The 18,561-nt window shown below is 57.7% G+C and overlaps 1 protein-coding gene across 1 annotated transcript in view; it reads right to left on the bottom strand.

Annotated features, from left to right (window-relative positions):
* Positions 1-1,257: 1,257 nt before the first annotated feature.
* The window catches only part of LAMA5 (laminin subunit alpha 5), a gene marked incomplete at its 5' end in the record, with an annotated part of 97,916 nt that continues 80,612 nt past the window's right edge, over positions 1,258-18,561 (bottom strand). The window contains 39 exons of the mRNA XM_082490917.1: positions 1,258-1,591; positions 1,727-1,846; positions 2,715-2,805; positions 2,906-3,036; positions 3,141-3,300; positions 3,421-3,573; positions 3,837-4,023; positions 4,145-4,302; positions 4,444-4,576; positions 4,674-4,841; positions 4,924-5,054; positions 5,275-5,415; positions 5,700-5,832; positions 6,205-6,356; positions 6,566-6,697; positions 7,159-7,321; positions 7,446-7,579; positions 7,706-7,859; positions 8,298-8,434; positions 8,721-8,906; positions 9,138-9,280; positions 9,679-9,858; positions 9,999-10,112; positions 10,197-10,299; positions 10,606-10,747; positions 10,978-11,132; positions 11,210-11,326; positions 11,419-11,615; positions 12,503-12,673; positions 13,233-13,344; positions 14,370-14,480; positions 14,559-14,710; positions 14,793-14,936; positions 15,211-15,391; positions 15,880-15,980; positions 16,557-16,771; positions 17,207-17,287; positions 17,520-17,647; positions 17,943-18,056. Of these exons, the coding sequence (XP_082347043.1) occupies positions 1,437-1,591; positions 1,727-1,846; positions 2,715-2,805; positions 2,906-3,036; positions 3,141-3,300; positions 3,421-3,573; positions 3,837-4,023; positions 4,145-4,302; positions 4,444-4,576; positions 4,674-4,841; positions 4,924-5,054; positions 5,275-5,415; positions 5,700-5,832; positions 6,205-6,356; positions 6,566-6,697; positions 7,159-7,321; positions 7,446-7,579; positions 7,706-7,859; positions 8,298-8,434; positions 8,721-8,906; positions 9,138-9,280; positions 9,679-9,858; positions 9,999-10,112; positions 10,197-10,299; positions 10,606-10,747; positions 10,978-11,132; positions 11,210-11,326; positions 11,419-11,615; positions 12,503-12,673; positions 13,233-13,344; positions 14,370-14,480; positions 14,559-14,710; positions 14,793-14,936; positions 15,211-15,391; positions 15,880-15,980; positions 16,557-16,771; positions 17,207-17,287; positions 17,520-17,647; positions 17,943-18,056 (5,580 nt within the window). The 3' untranslated portion in view covers positions 1,258-1,436. The remainder of the gene's footprint in view (positions 1,592-1,726; positions 1,847-2,714; positions 2,806-2,905; positions 3,037-3,140; positions 3,301-3,420; positions 3,574-3,836; positions 4,024-4,144; positions 4,303-4,443; positions 4,577-4,673; positions 4,842-4,923; positions 5,055-5,274; positions 5,416-5,699; positions 5,833-6,204; positions 6,357-6,565; positions 6,698-7,158; positions 7,322-7,445; positions 7,580-7,705; positions 7,860-8,297; positions 8,435-8,720; positions 8,907-9,137; positions 9,281-9,678; positions 9,859-9,998; positions 10,113-10,196; positions 10,300-10,605; positions 10,748-10,977; positions 11,133-11,209; positions 11,327-11,418; positions 11,616-12,502; positions 12,674-13,232; positions 13,345-14,369; positions 14,481-14,558; positions 14,711-14,792; positions 14,937-15,210; positions 15,392-15,879; positions 15,981-16,556; positions 16,772-17,206; positions 17,288-17,519; positions 17,648-17,942; positions 18,057-18,561) is intronic.

Here is an 18,561-nt window from a genome sequence, read left to right as displayed (position 1 = left end):
GAGGTTTCCTTTTGTTAACATCAGAGCGCACTACCCCTCTGGCTGCTGTGCTCATGGGGAGCTGCTTACGGCAAATACAACTGTAACGTCCCTACTGTGCCACTTCCTGAGGTGCTGTTTATTCTTTTTCCCCTTCTACATCAGCCTCATACTTGCTCTTCACCAGTAAAGAGAGTAACATAGAACTTTATTCGACTCCAAAGTATGTACCAGTCATTTACAAAGACCATCTTTAATACTACAACTTCAAAACAGGTCATAATTACATTTGTTTAAGATGGACATGTTAAAAACCCATTTTACAATATTTACCCCTCATAAAAAAACCCCCACAATATAATGATATAAGTTATAAGTCCATTTCAGAAGCAAGATTTCGTCCCCAAGTGGCTAGAGATATATATACACACACAAATATATATATGATGTGTAAGTGCACAAGTGAACTAGGTGTCTTGGGAGGAAGCTTTTTCAAGTGAAGACTGCACTGCGCCAGGCAGGAGCGGGGCCGGGCAGGAGAAGGCAACAGCTGGCGGCGAGGGCTGAGCGGCGCCCTGCACCCGGCCAGACCGGGCGGTAACCTGTCTTTACGTCTTCCCTTTCAAGCAACAGTTTCTTGCTTCACGCAACAGGACTTTTGTCAGTGTATCTACCAGGGCTGAATGCAACTGCAGAGGGTCAGAGTGGTATTTGTGTCTTTCTGCTTTCCCTCAGCAGTTCTCCCAGCCTATTTTGTTCCTCTTTTTTTGATTCTTATAAATTAATCTGATAAGAAGATGCTAATTCTGTGAACAGAATTTTGTCCGAGTTCCCCCTCGCAGAGCTTTTTGTGTAGTGGCGATGGATGAACTGAGACTGCACTTGGGGGAGAGATTAAATGTGTCCTTGCTTATAAAAACACAAAAGTGACGGAATTAATCCAGTTTGTCCTAATTGCATTTATTATAAAACAGAAACTGCCTACAGCCTTTAGCAGAAGACAGTCTGTGACTGTTATTAATAGCCTCAAGTGTTCTGTGAACTAACTCTATGTGCGTTGTACATGTGGGGTAAAGGGAACAGGATGTAGGACACAATGCACGGCTGCTGTGTGCGTCAGCCCGCGCGCAGAGAGGACGGTCGCTCCTACCGCGAGCCCTGTCGCAGATGCCTGACCACCAGGGAAGGACTCAGACCCGTCTCCACATCCTGCTCCAATTTCTGGTTATATTTGTGAAAGATGTCCCTGAAGTGCCCCCTTCTCCCCACCTTCCTCCCCTGTCCTCCTTCCCCTTGGATTCATGGCTCCTCTCTGGTTTTGGCCCCCGACTTGCACCTGCAGTCCCTGGAGATCAAGTATGTTTGACCACGGTTAATGCTATCGAGTAGGTGACATCTGGGGCCCAGGGAGCGGTGCAGCTTTCTGTCGGTCAGGCTGTACGTGGAGGCGCACTTACTTATAGCACGGGGCAACCCTTAAGGCCAACGGAGCCCCTGACAGTCCCGGCTCGCGGCAGGTCCACGTGGCTCCGGTTAATCACCAGGTTCCTTATACAGCCCACGTAATGAGGGAGGGGAGGTAACGGTGACACTGTGCTGGCCTTGTCTGTCTCTGCGGAAGGAACAGTAAAAGCATTAGTCTGGCTGATAACAGGGCAGGGGACTCAGCGTCTCTATCGTGCACCTGGAACAGCATCTCTCTTGGCTTTGGGGTATTTTGTTCTGGAGAGCATCTCTCCCAGCTCACCTGGCAGCCCTCCCAGGTAGAAGGTGGCCCTGGTGTTGGGTGCCGGAGGCCGGCTGGGTCCCACTGTGTAGTTGCCTTCCGTGTCCACGTCAACCTGGATTATGTTTTTCCATTTGGTAACTTCAAAAGAAAACAAGAGTCAGTGCTGCTTCCTCACCCAGAGAGCAAGTCCACCTCTGCTCCCTGGCCCAGACCAGCGCTGGAGCAGAGCAAAACTCCGGGGAGGGTCAGAGGACCTGGCCTGGCTCTTGGGAAACACTCAGAGTCTGGACAGCCTCCCCAAAATCTGTCCTTTGGCCACAGCAGCCACCCGCAAAGCACTGTGTCTTTCTTGGGCTGCCCTCTCCCCGTGGGGTGGCACAGCACATGCCGGGTGTAGGGGCATCAGCTCAGACCGGCTGCGGCCACAGACGGGGAGAGGTCCTGAAGCTGAAAATGCACCAGGAGCACATGATGGGTCGAGCAAGATAAGGGCTTAAACAGACCTGTGCTGAGCCGGGGGCTGCGGCGGTGACCCCCACCCCAGAAAGGGCTCGATGCAAAACCTTAGCGCTCGCTCAACAGCAAATACATTAAAGGTCGAGTACCAGTGTGAATGCCGCACATCCCTGGTCCCAGCCGTGGGCTCTGAGCCCTTCGGACACACTCTGCACCACAGCAGGTTGGGCTTTCACTTTCAGCAGGACACAACAGTCCTGGATGGAGTCGGTACCGCGGGACATCCTGGGCCTCGCCAGCTGCCCCGCGACCTGGGGAAACCCCGTCTCTCCCGCCCACCAGATCCGACAGCACTAACGAGATCAGGCAAGGAGTCTTATTAATTAGGAAATGGCTTGATGGCAGCTGCAATCTCCCAAATTAAGTGCATACAGGTGGGAGCTCAGGTTTAAATACGCGAGGAAGGGCCCCGGGCTGCCCCCCGGGAGATGTCGGCTGAGCAGCAGGAGTGGAGCAGCATCCCAGAGCCAAGCGCTGGCTGTCCCCTCACCTGCGATGGTGTGCCACTGCCCGTCGCAGAGAGATGGGCACGTCACTGACGCGGAGAACTCATCAGCCCCAATGTTCGCTCTAACAGTGACCTGGCGCGTGAGACAAACCCATTAGAGCGCAATGAGCTGAGTGGGATGGACAGGAGATGGCCACTGCTGGAAACCTGCAGGGAAGCCGCCCTCCCACTACCTTCGTCTCTTCCATGTACAGGAGAAGATGATGGCTTCTCCTTGTGCCGACGTGGAAGATGAGGCCAGAAGCACTGCGGGGACGGACCTCCAGTGTCACCTCCAAGTCCTGCTCGGTCACGACCGCATCAGCTGGAAAAGAAATGCCACTGGTGAGAAGGACAAGGGACCTCCCCAGAGTCGTGTCCCTGCCAGCCCCAGGGCCGTGGGAGCCAGCCCGGGCTGCTGTGGGGTACCGAGCATGATGGATCCACCATCTGCAGTGAAGAAGACCCCACTCTCCAGTGCGCCCTCGTAGCATGGCGTCACCCCGAAGGTGCGAGAGGGGGCACCCAGGGGCCTCCCGTCCAGCCGGGGGTTCCGCAGGCAGCCGTCGAAGCTGGAGGCTGACGCAACCTGCAGAGAGAGACCCGGCAGTGAGCGCAGAGGGGCCAAAGGCCGGCGGGCACGGCGTGATGCCACGGGACCGGGAACGGGCACAGAGAGGGTGATGCCACGGGATGACCAAGCCCTTACCGGAATGTGAGCCTTGGCTTTTCCAGCCGGGACCCCCCCCACATACAAGGGGGTCTGGGCCACAAAGAGCCCTGCGGTGGCCACTGCAGCACCCTGGGCTCGCAGCCCGTCGATGACCAGCTGGGCTCGGCTCTGGTCTCTGCTGAAGAAGACCTGTAAGGACCAAAGGTCAGTGCCAGGGCTGGGGGCGTCCCGGGTTGGGAGGAGCCCCAGGGCTGTGCCCAGGGAAGGGAGACCTCAGCTCGGAGGTTCAGCCCTGGCTGTGTTTTCGCTGTCCCCTCTGCTCCCCCGGGACTGCGGGTGTCCCGTGTGCAATTAGGAAGCGACGCCCAGAGCAGCGCTGCACCAGGCTGACCCCCTGCCCGGGCACCCAGCGACGGGGGGAGCGATGTGCCGAGCCCCAACCCTCCGCTCACCGTGTGCCACCACCGGTCGCGGTACTTGTCTTTGCTGCGGATGCGCAGCCGGCGCCCGCCGACGTCCAGCAGGAAGACAAAGCGCCCGTTGGAGACGAAGAGAGCCATGAAGGTGCCCCGCTCGCCCGCCACGTAGAAGAGCAGCCCGCTGGAGGAGTTCAGCTTCACCTCCAGGGAGAAATGGGACCTGCAGGGACAGGGGGGTGACAGGAGCACCCTGCTCGCCCACAACTGCAAGGGACACCTGCTCTCCGAGCAACGGTCCCCATGGCCGAGCTTGTGTGGGGTGAGCACAGGGCAAGCCTCACCTCTGGCCAAAGGAGGCCGGGATCTCCTCGAACTCCCAGCGACTGCTCGGGGCACCCCCGAAGCGGAAGGTGCCCCCGGCTGCACGGGGCTGGGGGTGCAGCCGGCAGGGCCCAGCCCGATCGTGGCGGCGGTCCTTCGAGGCAGGCTTGCCCGGCACCTACGCAAGATGCACCAAGGAATGGAGTGAGAGGAGCATCCCTGCGGGTGTCCCGGGGCAGAGGTGCTCAGCAAGGGGGCAACGGTGGCATCTGAGGAGGACGGGGAGGAGGATGCGGGGAGTTTCGGCAGCAGCTGGTACCTTGGGTTTCCGCCTGTCCTTCTTCGGAGTGACTCTAAGCTGTTGTGGCTGCTCACCCCAGGGACAGCTCATGGTGACATTGACGTTCTCCACGTTCTGCTGCAGGTCCACCACCATCTGTGGCTCTGACATCCTACACACACAGGGAGAAGAGGTCCCCGTCACTGGGCCAGCTGGGAGGTGGGAAGGGGCTGAGCCCTGCTCTCTGGAAGTGGCACGGAGATGCTCACCGCTTGACAAAGACATTCCCAATGCAGCCGGTGAGGTTGCTGAGGGCACCTGGCTCTGGTGAACCCCCGAGCTGGAAGAGCAGCCGCCCATCCTGCCGTCGCTGCCGCCGGCCGGGCCCAGCGACTGCCGCAGTGTCCTGCAGCTCATCGTCCACGTACAGCCGGACCCTGCGGGGGATGAGCGGCGTGGGCTGAGCGGGTGCCCACGGCCATCGGCATGCCATCACCCGTGCACCGCCAGGACACGTACCCACGGGCATCGCTGTAAAAGGCCACGTAGTGGGTCCTGTCATCCGCGTAGGCATTTTCAGTGGTGACTTTGGTTTCCAGCAGGTTCAAGGCCAGCTGGCCCCTCTGGAGGGACACCCGGCACGTCCCCTCCTGCAGAAAGCATCCCCCCGTTGCTGCTCAGCTGAACCCCAAGGAAGGGCCCGTATCCCCACTGCCCTCCAGGAGCTCAGGGGGCAGATCTCACCGTGGATTCAGCTCCTGCCCCCACCAAAATCCCTCCCTTTCCCCAGAGGGAGCAGCACCATCCCCAAAGCAGGAGCTGATGCTTCTGCCCCACTGCCGGGATACCCGGGGGGCTGCAGGTGCCCACCTGGGTGGTGTGGTGGTAGAGCAGCCCCTCACGCTGGCTGGTCCGGAAGCTGAAGCCGCTGTAGAAGTCCCGCAGCCCCGACACGTCCTTCAGGGCCAAAGTCAGGTAGCCGTGGCCGTGGACACTGACTGAGCGAGCCACCTGCAAGGGACACCACGGAGGCGAGGTGAGAGCCTGGCCCTGGCGTTGCAGGGGTGCTGGGGGATGACCGAGGTGCTCTGGTCCTCGCTGGGTCCGGCTTGTGCTATGGCCAACCATGCGGAGCATCTCACCATCACCCCTCCGCACTGAGGACTTGGGGGTTTTATGCTTGTTTCTGTGTGAACGAGGGGAGATCGCGCCCGTCCTGGGGGTCTCTGCGGTCCCTTTCCCTGACAGACTCTTTCCCCAGCACGCCGGCCAGGCTGCCGGGGCTTTGTGCTTACCAGAAGGTCCGAGGTGCACCCGTAGCTCACGCCAACGGTGCTCATGCGCTTCAGGTCAACATATTTGCCAAGAGCCTTCAAGCCCTTCATACAGCCCCGGATGGGCCCACCCGTGGGGAAGAGGGCTTTCAAGCTGTGGGAGAAGCAGACGCTGTTATGAGGCCAACCCTGGGCAGCTTCCAGCCCTGCAGCCCTACAGACAGAGTGTCTGAGAAGACCCATGGTGGCCACCGGTATCTCCAGTGCCTCAGGCACAAGGCTGCTCCAAAGTACCCAGCATGGCAAAGGAGGACTCGGTGACACCCACCAAGCATCATATCCCTCACCAGAGACGGACACATCCCACACTCAAGCCCACGATTATGGGCAGGAAGAGAAAAGCCCCACCCCAGCTCCAGCAGGACCCAAACATCCCTGGATGTGGCTGGGAAAGGGCCAGGGCCACCCCTAGGGCCACTGGAGAGGAAGATGTAGACTGTCCCACCCCACTGTGGGCTGGACCCACCTGGGGGGCAGCACAGCTGGGGGCACGCCACCCAGGTAATATGAGACAGCATTCTCCAGGGAGTTCTCCTGCTCCACCATGAAGATGGTGAGGCGCTCCAGCCGCACCAGGATGCGCTTCTTGTTATTCATTTTGAGGAGGAAAATCTGGATCTGGAGACAGAGGAGAAAAAATGATCTGCCAGCCTGGGGCAATTAGGTCCACCACAGAGGGCAGCATGAGATGCCCACCTCATGGCTCCAGTCAAAGAACTTCTTGGGGCTCCAGCCGTCCCTCCCGCAAAACAAGGGTCTGGGTGTGCCCCCTACCCTCTGGATGAGGAGCCCCCAGGCGAGCCGGGCAGGCGGCCGCTCCCCCTTACCGCTTTGTTTGTGGTGCTGCTGATGGTGAGGGAGGAGGAGTTGCTGCTGGGTTTTGCCATCTCCAGGCCGGTGCTGAAGTCATAGTAAAGCACCAGCTTCCCATCCCGGATGGCCAGGCACAGGAACTGACCCTGGGGGAGGCAGGACGGACACTCAGCCCCATGTCCCGGTGTCCAGCACGCAGCCGCGGCGCTGAGCCCCACCTGCCCTCTAGCAGCAGGGGGAGCAGGTCTCACTACCGGTGCCTTGACGCATAACTGCGACAATTATTGGGGATTTATCTGCACAGGGATGGCACCGCCTGTGCCCGCGACCCCCGGCCCCGCTCAGAGGGGCTGTGCACAGCTGCTCTCGCAGTTCGGAGGAGTCCCTCGGGCACCAGACAAGGGACTGCCTCTGCTGTGAGGTCTGGTCCAGCCCTCTTGTGGCTTTCAACAATAGTGCAGAAGTACTGCTCAAAGCAGCACTGCCACCTCCAAAGCCCTCTTCTACCCGGTGCCCTGAGCTGGGAACACATGCAAGTGGGGCTGGGATCGCCCCAGTCCACCAGCTGAGGGAGGGATGAAGGCTCCCCAGGGCAGCAAGCACCTGCCTGGTTCTCCAGAAAGAAGAGGATGCCGTTGTAGGACACCACCCGGATTTCCTGCTCGAAGCGTTTGGTTGTGCCAAATTGGCTCTCAAACTTGATCTCCGCGTAACCAGTGCCATCGAAGTAGGAGCCGTCAGTCAGCCAGGGGTCTCCCGTGGACTTGGACCTGAGCCATGCAAGAAGAGGTCCAAGGCATCACTCCAAAGCCAGCTGCCATGTTCTGGGGCAGCCAAGGGTCAGGGTAAGTGCCACGGAACAGAGCTGCCCCAGGCCTGGTGGCAGTGCCTTACCTTGCGCAGGGCTTCTCGGCAGTGGTATCCAGCTGGAAGGTGTATTGGAAGTTGTAGAGGCTCACCACCTCCTCGTTCAGGGTGTCCAGCTCCAGGCACCCACGGTAGCTGGGATAGCGCAAAGTGGGAGGAGGCTGGGAATGAAAGCGGACACTTAGGGCAAGTCTGATCCTGGTTTTCCCATGAAATCAAGGGTTTTCCCCTCCAAGAAGCTCCAAAGGTATCGAAAACCGAGCCTCCCTCCCTGCTGCCTGTCTCACCGTGAAGCTGGAAGGGTAGCCACCCACGTAGAAGACCACGTTGTGTGGGTCGAGGTTGAGCAGCCCCTGCTCCCCCTTGGCCACACTGTCTCCCTTGGTCTCGTGCACCGTCTGCCTCTCCACGATCACCGACATGTGCCCATACTGCAGGATCCTGCAGCAGGGAAGGGTGGTCAAGACAAGGGAGAACCCCAAAGAGGAGCAAACCCCTGAGCAAAGGGCCTCCCCACACAGCCCTACCAAAAAGGGGTGCACCTCCCACTGGGAGCCCCAGAGCAGCAGTGCATTGAAAGGACTCAGCGCTCATGTTAGCAGCGCTGCCACACGGCTGAATGGACCCTCCGTGATGAGCGTCATCTTTCTTCTCCTGCAGGTACCCCCCAGACCCTCCATGACCTGGTAAGACACCATCTCCCTGCTAGTTTTTTTGAGGTATCTCAGTGTTGATCATTCAGGGATGACTGAATGGTGGAGGCCACAGCACCTCTGCAAGTCCAGGACCTGTCTGGGCTTGAGCATAGCACTACCCGCATCCTCTCCAGGGACAGTCTCCCGCTAAACTTCCTTGGGATGTGTCCCATCAGTCTCCTACCTGTTGATGCTGATGGTGGCAAACTGCTCTCCAATATCCTCGTCGACGGTTAGGGAGGCTGGCTCCTCATCGCCCAGTTTGTAGACCCAATGCACTCTGCGGTCCTTGAGCACGATGCCCAGGTAGTCTCCGGTGGCCTGAATGCAGGGAGAGACAGGGCCACATGTTGGCATTCAGGACAGGCGGGAGCACCAGGCAATGCTCCCCCCGATGCTCCCACTGGCCAAGCACCCCAATCCGCGCAGGTGCCCCCATCCACCTCCAGCCAGGCTGATGGCCGCATCCAGGGCCCGTTTGTGCTCCCCACAGACACCCAGGGAGCAGACGAAGGGCAATGGGGCTGACGTCCAGGTGTGATCCCCCATTGATGCTACCAACACGGGCTTCCGCTGCCCTCCCCCTGCCCGCACGGCCCCATCTCACCTCCCGGCTGCCCAGGTACAACACGAACCGCCCCTCCTCTGCCCCGTCCTGCCGTCGCTGCCGGCTCCTGGGCTCAGGGTTTTGGATGTAGAATTTGAGGGACGTATAAGCTGCCAAATCCTGAAGGTTGCTGGGCATCCGGACCTGCACACCCGAGCTGCCGTTGAACTTCATGGGGACTTTCACCTGGAGGGAGAGAAATCCAAACCCATGGCACTGGAACTGCTGCCACTGCCTTTCTCGTCACTGCCAGCTTTACCAAGTCAAAGCATTTTCTTTAGTCTTCCCATGAGAGAGGGACCCCTCCTGGTGGCCCCAGAGATACCCCTCCCGTTTGCACACTCCCCTCAGGTAAGCCCTCATTCGCCCCAAGCCCGCGGCACCCTGTGCACAGCCCTCACCCTCCCATGAGCCCACCTTGCTGGCGGCGTTCCTCGCCTGTGTGATGAGCTGCCGGATCCGCACAATGTTCTCCGACACGGTGGCGTTCTTGTTCCTCCTGTTCTCCAGGCTGCTCAGCTTCTCCAGCAGCAGCGGGATGGTGCTTTCCAGGCTGGACACTGGGGTTGGAGACCAGCCAGAGGTTTTTAAAGGTTAGCGAGGAAGGGAGATGTGGAACTCGGGCAGTTTTGAGACGTGCAAGTCAAAGCAGCAGCAGATGGGAGCACAGTCACAACATGATGCCCTAAATCCAGCAACCTTGATGCCCCCCCCCTCCTCCCCCCCCAATTTGTGTGTGAAAGCTCTAGCGCATGCAATCTCCTGCAGTAAAGATGTAGGTGACATAGACACCGCAGGGAGAGAAAAAAATAAAGGGCCAAGACTTAAAAGCACCCAGTACTGGCTGCTACCTCCCTCTACTCTTGGCCTGGACCTGCAAAGCACAGCTTCCAAAAGCACGGAGCTCTCTGGGGACATCTGTCCCTGCCAGACTTGGCCCTGGCAGCGCAGCGCTCACCGGATTTCCTGGCGTCCTGGACTGCCTGGTTCAGGTCTTCATTTCGAAGGTCTCCGTACTGGTCTTTCCACTCATCCAGATTCTTCTTCATGGTGCTCAGGGTATCTTCCACTCTCGCAGCTGTTTCGTTGGCCTCAGCAGCTGCCGCTTTGGCATTCTGGATCATCTCTTTTGTGTCCTCTGGAAAGAAAGGAGAAAAATCTCTGGGGTGGCCAGGAGAGGGGAGGAAGCACCCTTGGGTCACAGCCTGGGCAGGAGGAAAGGAGCAGAGAGAAGCAGTCTAACCCAGACTAGACTGACCAGAGAACCCCGGGACAAACCTTGGTCCCTGCCCAGCATGTCCTGCACAGACTGGAGCTGGCTCAGGAGCTGTTCCTTCTTCACACGGAGGTCAGCCAGCTTGTCCTTTGCTGTCTGCAGGGTGCCTTTAATAGCTGCAATTAAAGAAATGCACATGTTGGGTGTTGGAACTCAGTCCAGCCTGAAGGACATCACACCCTGCAAGAAGCCTCTCTCACCCCCGTTGAGTTTTCTCTGCTCTCTCCTCACAGCCTCCTCCAGGTTGCTGCTGTTCCTCTTCAGCTCTTTAGAGATGGCTCCGAGATTTTCTGATATGACACTCTGTAAAACAAAAATGCGCTGCTTAGGGCTCTGAAGAGGAATTGAAGTCTCCGGCCCCAACTGCACACAAAAATGCTTGTTCAGGCCACCAGCGGGGTGTGCTGCTGCGGCATGATGGGGACACCCAAATCCCCAGAGTCTGACCCCAGCCGTGGCAGAGGCTCTGCTCTCCGGCACAGAACAAAGTGCTCACGTGGCAGAGGGAAGGAGCAGCAGAGCCCTACGTGTGGGCGTGAAAAGCTGGAGGACTGTCGCGGGACATCATTGGCTTTTGCTCATCTTCACGGGGCTCCCCACAACACGTACCATCAAAGCCTCGCCGGCTGCCTCATCAGCATCGTGGGCTGCTCGCTCGGCTTTTTTCACAGCTTCAATGATGCTGGCATAGGCATTGGAGGCATCGATCGCCCGCTGGATAAAGCCATCCTGGTTTGTGCCCTGGATAATGCTGTGTTGGAAGATGAAGCCATGAAGCCCAGGGAGAGTGCTCAGGCTGGGCTCTTGCCCATGCCCCCCCCAGACAAACCCCTTGGGCTCCTCATCACAACACGTGCTCCAGGATAAAGCTCTGGAGACGGTACCCCGCTGCTCCCCTGCCACGGTGTGGGGCTGCAGCTTCCCATCCCCAGCTCTGGTAAGAGCTGGTCTGACTGGTGAGTGTCAGGACCGGTGCCTCACCTGGACAGGTTCCTTGCGAGCTCATCCAGGAGCCGGGCATGCTCCTCCGCCTGCTCCACGATGGGGATCTTGCTGCTGGCTGGGGAGAACTTCTTGACCCGCTCAGTCAGGGGCAGCTTCGCCCCATCCAGCAGTGCTGCCAGCTTCTCGTACGCCTGCAAGGACACACGTCACTCCTGAGGGCTGCCACCCCCTTGTGCTCTGCCCGTGCCGAAGCACATCCATCACTCGCCTCCTTTGCAGTCTCCATCTTCTGTAGGAAGTCGGAGACTCGGGCCAGGGAGTCCTTGGCCATCCTCAGGGTCTCCTGCACCAGCGCATGCTGCTTTCGGAGTTCACGGCTCTTTTGCTAGACACACAGACGCGGGGTTAGGCACCGGCGGGGCTGGGGCAGCCCCCCCTCGCTGCACGGCAGTATGGGACCACCCGGGGAAGCTCTACCTGACTCTCCTCCAGGTTGTTGCGGTTCAGGCTGTTCAAGTCCTCCGTCTGCCTGGTTTTGTTCACAGCCTCGTTGAGGGCATCGCGGAGGTCCATCAGCTCGGAGCTGTGCTGCGCCAGCCGGTCCCGGATGCTGCTCACCAGGTCCTGGTTGGACTCCCAGCGGGCATGCAGCTCGCTCTTCACCCGGTGCAGCACTGAGGGTGGAGGAGATGAGAACCATGGCTAATTCATCCCCCTGTGTTAAAGGGCTTTTTCCGTGCTTGGCTGTGGAAAAGCCTTGTTCTGGTCTCACTTGGCAGGTATCAAGGCCAGGAGTGACCTTCTTCCATCCCTCCTCCCTCTTTCAGCCCGGATAGCACAGGGTCTTGTCCAAGATTATCTCCAAACCCCCAGTGCTGGTGAGAAGGACGGGATTTCTTTCAGAAAGACCCAGCCGTGCCTGAAAGGCTCCAGATGATGGAGAAACCCCACCTGAGGCCCATTCCAGTGCTTGATTACTCCCACTGTGAAAAAATTACTTATTTCTAGCAAAAGCCAGTTTATAATTCCAGCTTTCAGCTGCTGAATTATGTTTTGCCACCGCCTGCTAATCAGAAGCGCTCGCTCCCCGCAGTGCCAGCGTGCCTGGCTGTGGCTTTGTGCGGGAGCACAATCCGAGCCGCTGTTCCTGCAAGGGATGCCCCCAGGATGGCAGAGCTGCTGCGGGTGGGGGGCTGCTGGTCGGCACTCTGAACCCCTTTCCTGGGACAGCGAATAGGAACAAACATGGGGTGACTTATTCGCATCCACAATAATGGTAACTCCTGGTTTGAAGGGTTGTCACTTTTGGTCACCGAACAGAACTACCCAGGTAGCACAATCTGCTCTGAATTTCACCTTAAGGGAAAAGGAACCAAAAATGGAGTGTCACAGGGGACCCTAAAACTACTATAAAACTTGTTGGGGGTGCCTGTTTATTAACAGCACTCTCCAAACGTGGCCACGATGCGTAGCGTCCGCACGGGCCAAGCCAGGCTCTCAGGAATGGCTCGACCCAGCCGCATCTGTGCAGCCCTCTCACACGCCACCGAGTCGGACTCACACTTCTGAGCCTCCTCGTGCTCGCGCCTTGCCAGCTCCTCCTGGCTGCCCAGACTCCGCTCCTTCATCTCCCTCAGCATTCTTTCCACCTCGGCCATCTTCTGCCGAAACTCCTCGGTGGAGGTGGTGCTGGCGTTTGCTGCCCCAAACCTGGCCATCTGCCGCAGCAAGTCTGCAGAGAAATCCAGATCCCCCGTTAGCATTGACCAACCCAGGTCCTTCATAGTCTCCTGAGATCTTTCCTCTCTTTTATCACTCCCAAAAAGCCGCAGCCGGCTTTCACGCGGTACACAGGCACCCGAATTGCCTGAGCTCACTCAGAGGTGTGGCCCCCCGTTGCTGTCCCCTTGGCTGCTACCAGTGACGCACGCTACATCCCAAGCGCTGTTTTGTGGCTTTGCCTCCTCTCCTAGATCCAGCCGTTCCCTGCTTTGCTAAATCTCTCCGGAAGCTGTAGTGCAGATTGCCCCAGGTTTACGCATTTTAATAACATTTCTGCAAGTTTAATGTGTTTTTTCCAAAGACTGTGTTTAGCCGGACAGCTGGGACTCACGATAAACCCGGTCAGAGTAAAAGCCAGAATTCTGCAGGGATCTCCGTTTCATTGGTATTGCCCCTCATTTTCTCCGTGGATCTTTCTAAGTGATGCAGTACTTGGTGCTGTTTGAAAGCAAGAGCGTGGCATTCCCAGCAGGAAAAAAGCCACACAGCAGAGACCCTTCTTTACCTACCTGCAATGCCTTTCTGAATGCTTCGGATATTTAGCAGGAGCTGCTCCCCCCTCTGGTGAGTCTCCCTCGTGTGCTGCTCAATCCGGTTTGCTTCCCTGTGAGTCATTGTCATCTACAACAAAAACCACTGGCTTAGCCGCGCTGTGAGATTGTTTTGTGTGATTCGTCAGTGGGAAGATGTTCCCAAAAGGCAGACAAGGCTTGGGAGTGCGCAGCTTTTGAGGTTCTTGAACTATGTCTCCTCCAACAGCCTGTCTTGTGCTGCTCACCTACAGTGAATTTATTGATGGTCTTATTTAGCACCTTCAGAGAAGCACACGCAATAAATGCAGCTCCAACGCAACAGGCTCTGGATCCCGAAACAGTCCTAAGACCACGGAGGAGAGCCCTGTCCTGCACTCTTAACGCAGCAAAAGCCCCATAGCCTGGAGCCAGGCCCACCCGGGTCCTGCCCAGGACACAAGAAGAGATGGAGAGCTGCAGTTTGGCCGTTCAGAGCGTAGATGAAGGTATACACAGAGGCATTTCGTCCATGCAGCTGCCCAGGGACATATGTCAAGTAGAGACTTTCCCCTCTCCCTTAGATTAGGAGCAGGCAGTTTATAAATCAAATCAAATCAAATCAAATCAAATCAAATCAAATCAAATCAAATCAATCTTGCTGAGTTTATAAGTTCTCTGAAGACACAACTGGTGCTTTTAAGACTGTATACAGATTGCACCTTGCAAACTGTGTCGCTGCACTGAGGCCTCCAAGGGCTCTTACAACTCATTGACTCATTTGCTGACAGGGCTCCGGTTCTCCCTGCCACAGCATGGATACATCCGGGACGGACCTAGATGTTTATGTTCCTTCCTCATATACTCCTTCTATAAATGACATTTCATTGATTTTATTTTTACTGGTTAAAGTTGGAGCCACCTCAAAAGCAAGTATTAAATCAAGAAACAACCGTCCGAGGGAGGTGTGCAGGTAATCTCGCTTGGGCATCTAAGAGACCCCAACACCCAAGGCCAGTGCTGGCTGGGCAGGAGATCCCTCCTGCCTGAACTAGGCTCCTCACAGCCTTCAAAGCCCTCATTTTAGGTAAAAGGAGGGGCTTGTGCTCTGGAAAGGAAGATGGAGAAATACCGTACTTTGTGCTGCAGCGCGTTCAGGTCCTGCGTGAGGTCCACGTTCTCATCCTCCAGCTCGTCAGCCCTTTGCCTGACCTTGTTCATGGCTCGCTGGTACTCACGGAGCTGGTTCTGGAAAAAAAAAGAGATTAAATCAGGCCAACGGGCCAGGAAAGGTGGGCAGAAAGCGATGTTAAACCTTCCACGTACAGCGACGGTCATCATAGTGCTGTTGAGACCGTGGAGGCGAGCCCAGGCGATGGAGCTGGCATTGAGGTTGACCAACTGACTGCGAATGGAGGGGAAGGACGACTCGATGCTCTGCAGATCCTCCAGCAGAAGCAGGACGCAGCTGTCGCACACTGCCAGGGGAACGGAGCGGTCAGCGCAGGCCCTTTCCCGGGGCTTCCCTCACCTCTTTCCCCAGGACCGCAGGATACAGACCTTCACACCTCATGCTGTCCGGGCCGTTTGCCACGGGGATCTCATACTCGTGCACGCAGACGTCGCACTGCTTCCCCGTCAGCCCGTTGGAGCAAGTGCACTCCCCGGTGCGTGGGTCGCAGGAGCCGCCTCTGCACTCGCACCCTGCAGAGTTTAACAACAGCGAAATGCCCGTGGCATCATTTTGTGCCGCTACCGAGAGAGAGGAAGGAGTGGTTTTATTCAGCCGTGCAACTGCATCTCTGCTTATCTACACGCCACTGCTGGGGTTTTCCCTGGGCAACCTAGCGACCCGCACGGGACCTCAGATAGTAGTCAGTTGCTTTCCACCTTTAACACCTCAGCAAGCACCTGTGCCACCAATGCCTTGTCCCACTCCTCCGCATGCAGGACGCGAGCCCCGGGAAGCAGGACTCACTTGTACAGCCGCTCTCGCTGAAGCCCCAGTAGCCGGGGGCGCACTGCTGGCAGCGCGAGCCGCTGACGCCGGGCAGGCAGCTGCACTGGCCGGTCTGCGCGTCACAACTGCTCCCCACAGCGCCGACGTCGCAGTCGCACCTGCGGCAGCCCGAGCAGCCCTCGAAGCCGTAGTATCCCTCCTAGGGAGAAGCAGGACAGTGGGTGCCCTGCTGAGCACGAGGGCATGCGTGCTCCCCTCCCTGGGCAGGCGGAGGCGACGCGGGACCCCAGCCTTGCTTTCTAGGAGTGTTTTGACCACCGCAAAACTCATATCAACATAGCAAAGATGTGGAGCTGCAATAAGAACCCGGACACGCCACAGCACTGCCCTGCGAACCCGCCCTTGCCCTGCAACGCCCACGCTGGATGCATACAGGAAAATGGGGTTTACTGCGGTTTCCCAAAGGGTACCACCTCGCCGCCCAGGCTGCAGCTCAACGCTGCCGCCATCGCTCGCTGCCAGCTCTGTAATAGGCTTTCGCCACGAATAGGCAGATGGCACAAATCCAGCCTTACCCACCTGGCTGCCAGCACCGCTCTGCTGGCGGGGCTGGGGACGACGCATCGGGGCTGCCCCTCGTCCCCGGGCTAAGGACAGGCACCAGCCCAGTATGCAGGCGGCCCTTACCTGGCAGCGGTCACAGTGCTGGCCTGTCACTCCAGTCTTGCAGAAGCATTGGCCAGTTCGCGGATGGCACGAGTCAGTCCCGCAAGGCGAACAGTTGCACTCTGCCAGGGAAAAATACACCCAGTTACACACTGAAGTGCCCTCTCGGCCACCCACAAACCTTGTTCCCAACAGGGAATCCTATTTCCCCCTTATCTATCACACTCAGAGCAAAGACAGAGCCTCTCTCCTCTTGGATTTGCTCCTCCCAGCAACTTATGCCCCTGGCAGCTGCCCAGGGCAGATCCCCTTTTGTGAGCTGCGATTTGGCCGCTGTTCCTCAGAGGGAGATGGGCAGTGCTGGGAGGGGGCTGCGCACACCGGTCCCGAGGGAGCGCCGGCACCGCTGCTGCAGGAGCTGCTCAGGGCACGGCCGTCCCAGCCTGGGTGCGGGCTGGCAGCTCGCATTCGGGGGTGGATTGGAGGTTATGGAGTTGTGACGCTGGAGGGGCAGGTTTTTGGAGTTGTTTTGTTTTTTGTTTTTTTTTTTCTTATTATCATCTTTAGAGGATGCCTGCAATGTGTGCAACCACGCCAGTGACTCACTGGGGCGATGCACAGCCCGGCTAAGGTGCTAACCACATCCACAGTCAGTCTGTCCATGTCCCCCCCCAGCGCTTGCTGCCCGCCCCACTCACGTGTGCAGTTCTTGGCTGCCACCGCGTCCCCGTAGAAGCCGGGGGCGCAGACCTCGCACCGCGCGCCGGCCGTGTGGTGCATGCACCCCGTGCAGGCGCCCGTCAGGGAGTCGCAGCTGCTGAACAGCATGTTGGGATCCGTGTTCCCGCTGCAGTCGCAGGGCTGGCACGAGCTGCCAATCACCAGGGGATTGCCGTAGTATCCCGGGGCACAGCTGGAGAAATACAGCAAGTTGAAACGCAGTCGGGGCAGCGGGGGGGTCCCCACAGCTCACGCCTGCACGACGCTCGAGTTGTGCAATCGTAACAGTGCGAGCATCTCGTGACTGCTGCAGCCCTCGGCGATCTCACAGCACTTTGTGTTTTGCCTCACGATACCTCAGAAAGGTGCCTTTATCACAGGCTGCAAGTTAAGGCAAAGCATAGCTAAGGAATACACCCACGGCAACACAATGCATCTGCAGACAGCACCAGGGCATTGGCAGGCTGAAAAGGATTGAAAGAAATCCTGCCAGAGCGAAGCACACTGGGAGCAGAGCCAACCGCTTCGTCTGCAGTCTTTACTAAGACAAATTCTCTTCCGCCCCAGCAGCGGCTGCATGGGACTAGTGCGTCCGAGGCCGCTGCAACACGGGTGCCATCACCCTTACCGCTCACAGCTGGGTCCAGCGTAGCCGGGCTTGCAGAGGCACTGCATGTTGGAGCCCTTGTGGACACAACCGACGGCAAAACTGAAACGATAAGGGGTGAACAGGAAGGTGCAGTCACTCCTGAGGTGGTGCCAGGGTTGCTGATGACTTGGTCTGGCCTTGGGTAAGAGGCCACGGACGTGGCTTGGGGCCACGGACACGGCTGGCATTGGGACGCCCCCCAGGGCCAAGCCAGTGCCCCGATGTGGCACAGCACGGTTCCCAGCAGCTAAGCAGGGAGGTTAAATAGGCAGCCCCATCCCAGGGTGCTTACTTGTTGGAGGCAACTGAAAGAGGGCACGGACATCCAACACACTGCAGGGGCTCTTCGGCAGAGCGGCTGCCCACGTAGCCGTCCTTGCATCGCTCGCAGTGGTCTCCCTCCGTGTTGTGCTGGCAGTTCTGCAAGGAAAAGGCAGGCTGCGGGCTCAGACTGACAGCAAGAAACGGTGTGTTGCACAAAGAATTCCTCACCAGATAACGGCCCATCTCCTTCAGTCCTTCCTCTTTCCCAGAAATATCTTTCACCCTAAGCTGGCCCCGAGCGGGACCACCCCTGAAATGGCACATGCAGCTAATGCTCCGATTCCGGCACGGTCCTGCCAGCTCAGCTAGTATGTGAAGAGCTCTTTAATTGCACGCTACAGACCTTACAACTCCAAATTCTCTGGTATATGGTGTTTTACTGTTTACTTACAAGGCAGATCCCAGAGCCTGGCAGGCACTGATCTGAGTGGCCGTTGCAATGACAGGGGATGCACTTTCCCAGAAAGAGCCCCTTGGTGTCCCTGTAGTAACCTGGAGCACATTCCTGAGGAGACAGAAAAAACCAGAGATCTGAAAAACAGCCCGATACATTCAGGAAAGCAAAGAGACTAACTAACTTTCCATAACAGAATTCCCACAGCGTTGTACTGATGGAGAAAAGATTAAAAGCAACAACAGGGATATGTCAGTGCAGTTGCTTCCTGCTCCTCGTCAATAGGAGATAACTGGCCAGACAGAAGGACATATTCTTCCAAGGTAGTGTATGCACTTAATTTTGGTCTGCACCACCTGAATGATTTCCCCATCGTGCCTCTTCCAAGAGGGCAGATGCAGGTAACGCACCTCTCCCAGGAGCTGGGAGCGGGCTGGTGTGGGGAAGCCTGGGAGATGGTGTTCCTTCCTCTGGCACCACCTGAGCTGTAATTTTAACTGACGCCCTCAGGGGTCGGCTTGGAAGCTGGTACTTTGGCATCACTGCTTTGCGCAAACATCCAAACCCCATGGCTGCCACCCACACCAAGCACAAGAGGTGGCTGAGGTCCCAAACG

Source organism: Vanellus vanellus, assembly GCF_965231255.1.
Source record: "Vanellus vanellus genome assembly, chromosome: 15".
NCBI classification, from domain to species: Eukaryota; Metazoa; Chordata; class Aves; order Charadriiformes; family Charadriidae; genus Vanellus; species Vanellus vanellus.
The sequence above is the reverse complement of the archived record's forward strand: the minus strand, read 5'-3'. Positions and strand labels throughout refer to the sequence as shown.